Below are 3,043 nucleotides of genomic sequence, written 5' to 3' on the forward strand. Positions count from 1 at the left end.
TGTATCCGCTATATATAGATACTTACCCGGCTTATAGACAAGATTGAATGAATAAGGTTGTAAACGTAACAACATCCGTTGCAAACGTGCGGGGGTACTATACAGAGGTTTATTAATTATGCTTACTAGCGGCTTGTGATCTGTTTCTATAGTTACATCTGATCTACCGTATATATATGTATAGAATTTTTCGCAAGCAAACAAACAAGCATACAACTCTTTTTCTATTTGTGCGTATGATTGTTCCGCTTTGGTTAGAGATTTTGATGCATAACATACCGGTAAATTGTTTTGCAATAGACACGCGCCCAAACCATTTTTACTGGCGTCTACAGATATAGTGACTGGCTTATTTAAATTATAATATTGTAGTACAGGTGGTCGAATTAAACACTGTTTAATATTGCTGAAACACTGTTCATGTCTGTCGTCCCAGTGCCACACAATTTCTTTCTTCAGTAATTCGCGTAACAGTGACGTTTTCTCCGATAAATTAGGGATAAAATTACCTACATAAGTGACCAACCCCAAAAATCGCTCAATGTCTTTTCTATTTTTAGGAGTAGGCATATTTTTTATCGCCTTAATATGATCATCATCAGGATACACACCATTTTTAGCTATTTTATGTCCCAAATATTTTATTTCTGTTAGTCCTATTTTACATTTTTTTCTATTTAATTTTATGTTTATATCACGACACCGCTGCAATACCTTTTCTAAACGTATATCATGAACTTCCTTGGTTTCCCCATAAACTAATAAATCGTCAACGAACAAAATAACACCTTCTATATCATCAAAGTGATTATAAAGTCTATTGTGGAATATCTCACTCGCTGAAGAGATACCAAACGGCATCCGTAAGAACTTATACCTACCGAATGGTGTATTAAACGTGCATAGATCGGTACTGTCCTCGTGTAACATGACTTGCCAAAAACTTTGCTTAGCATCCAAAGTGGTAAAAAATTTTGCACCACATAAATTTGACGTAATTTCCTCAAACGTGGGTAACTTAAAATGCTCCCGCCTAATCGCCTTATTTAAATCTCGGGGATCTAAACAGATGCGTAGATCTCCACTGGCTTTTTTGACAACAGTCATACTGTTGACCCAATCAGTGGGCCCCTCCACCTTCGCTATTATACCATCGTTCACCATTTCTAATAAAGTATTTTTAACATTTTCTTTGAGGGCTATTGGTAATTTTCTAGGCGCATGTACCACAGGACTAATATTTTTATGTAATTTTATTTTGTATTTACCGGGTAAACAGCCCAATCCAGTGAATACATCCAAATATTTATTTAAAATTTTGTTATTACTATCCTCTGTACTTACGGACATAATTCGTTTTATTAATTGTAATTCCTCACATGAATTCCTGCCTAAAATAGCCGAAGAATCAACATCAACAATAATGAACTTTAAAATATAGTTATTCTGTTTATGAGTTACTTTATAATAACATTTACCAATAACTTTAATGCTGTCACCAGAATATGCCTGTAATTTAATTTTCGTACTCGTCAAATCGCTTTTGTTTGTACTTAATTTGGATAATAATTTTAACGGAATAACGTTTACGTCTGCACCTGTATCTAACTTAAAATCAACCAGCTGACCTCTGATATATAATTTTACTAACCAATCACTACTAAATGAACTTGTTTTAAGGTTATGAATTACCTGATCGGTGGAATCCTCCTCCAGCACCTCAAATATTCTACACATTCTTGAGAAATGATTCATGCGGCTACACTTGTTACACTTCTGTCCATATGCAGGGCATTTGTACCTATTATGGATGCGACCACATCTATTACACTCACTGTTCGACGAAAACCGATTCGTTTTCACGCCATGAGATGAAGTCGGTACGTGACCCGACCTACGATCTGAAGGAATCCGCCGTACACCCCGGTTGGCTCTGGTTCTTGAAGATCCACGATTTATCCAGTGAATATCAGTCCGTTCCCTCCAATGTTCGTTATTATTATTCTTCACATCATGTACATGATATTCAGGATTTTTCGTTTCAATATGCTCAGCTTGCGCATGTGAAACTTCCGCCAATCTACATATGTCTACCGCCTTTTCTAATGTTAAATTATATTCACGCAATAATCTTTCTCTCATTGCTGCATCTTTTATTCCACATATTAATCTATCGCGTACAAGATCGCTACATAAATCTTTGAATTCACACTTAGCCGCCATTTTATTCAATTCAAAAACATATTGCGTAACCGTCTCCGTATCTTGCTGGTTCCGAGTGAAAAATCTATGTCGCTCTATTGTTAGATTCTTCTTAGGTAAAAAGAAATCATCAAATTTTTGAATCACCTCCTCAATAGTCTTGAATGTTTCTGTGAACTGGTCGTATATCTCACGACATTTTTCTCCAATTATATGCAACAAAATATTAATCTGTACCTTTTTTTCTTTTTTCGATAATTCACAAGCTTCGAAGTATATTAAAAATGATTTTTTCCACTTCTCCCATTCTCTGCTTAAATTTCCAGATGTGACATTTACAAGGTCATTTTCAAAAAGAAACGGTTGTGGTGGTTGTAAAACAGATTCCATTTTGCACGTAATTATTATCTTTTTTCTTCTTCTCCAATTGTATGTATATACTTTCAAAATACACTTTTACCAATTTTATTTATATATATATTTATTTTAATACCGGCTGCGCCATGTCAAGGTGCAGGACCAAGGTGCTAACAGAAAGACGTTTTGATTGAGACTGTTTAATAAAGGAACATGCAATACAGTACCCACATAATATTCATAATACAATTACCCACATTGTACGTATTTCAGCCGCCAACCAGATTGCTTTATAAGATGTTTTTTGGTTGAAGGGTAAGATTATGATATAACATATAAGTCCTCTAGAATGATTTAACATGAGTGCTGGTGCTGTTCATGTACATAGGTGACGATTACCATTTACCATCAGGTGAGCTGTTAGCTTGTTTGAAATTCCAATTATATAGTAAATGGAAACTACGTAGATAATGCCATTAATCAT

The 3,043-nt window shown here is 34.9% G+C and overlaps 1 protein-coding gene across 1 annotated transcript; it reads right to left on the reverse strand.

Moving 5' to 3' along the window:
* Nucleotides 1-254: 254 nt before the first annotated feature.
* LOC131851041 (uncharacterized) lies at nt 255-2,611 on the reverse strand. Its single transcript, XM_059201464.1, has 2 exons — nt 715-2,611; nt 255-329 (listed from the first exon to the last, which is right to left on the reverse strand). Exons 1-2 carry the CDS (start codon nt 2,590-2,592, stop codon nt 255-257), a joined length of 1,953 nt encoding a protein of 650 aa, XP_059057447.1. The 5' UTR covers nt 2,593-2,611.
* Nucleotides 2,612-3,043: the final 432 nt, after the last annotated feature.

The sequence above is a fragment of the Achroia grisella genome, unplaced genomic scaffold (assembly GCF_030625045.1).
Source record: "Achroia grisella isolate CSIRO2021 unplaced genomic scaffold, CSIRO_AGI_Agris_v1 utg780, whole genome shotgun sequence".
Taxonomy (NCBI): domain Eukaryota; kingdom Metazoa; phylum Arthropoda; class Insecta; order Lepidoptera; family Pyralidae; genus Achroia; species Achroia grisella.

Bases quoted from the DNA above. Each gene is read 5' to 3' on its own strand.
- LOC131851041 (XM_059201464.1), bottom strand. From the start codon at position 2,592: ATGGAATCTGTTTTACAACCACCACAACCGTTTCTTTTTGAAAATGAC. The intron at 330-714 runs GTATTGCAGCGG...CTATATCTGTAG, and splicing joins ATGATATACGTTTAGAAAAG to ACGCCAGTAAAAATGGTTTG.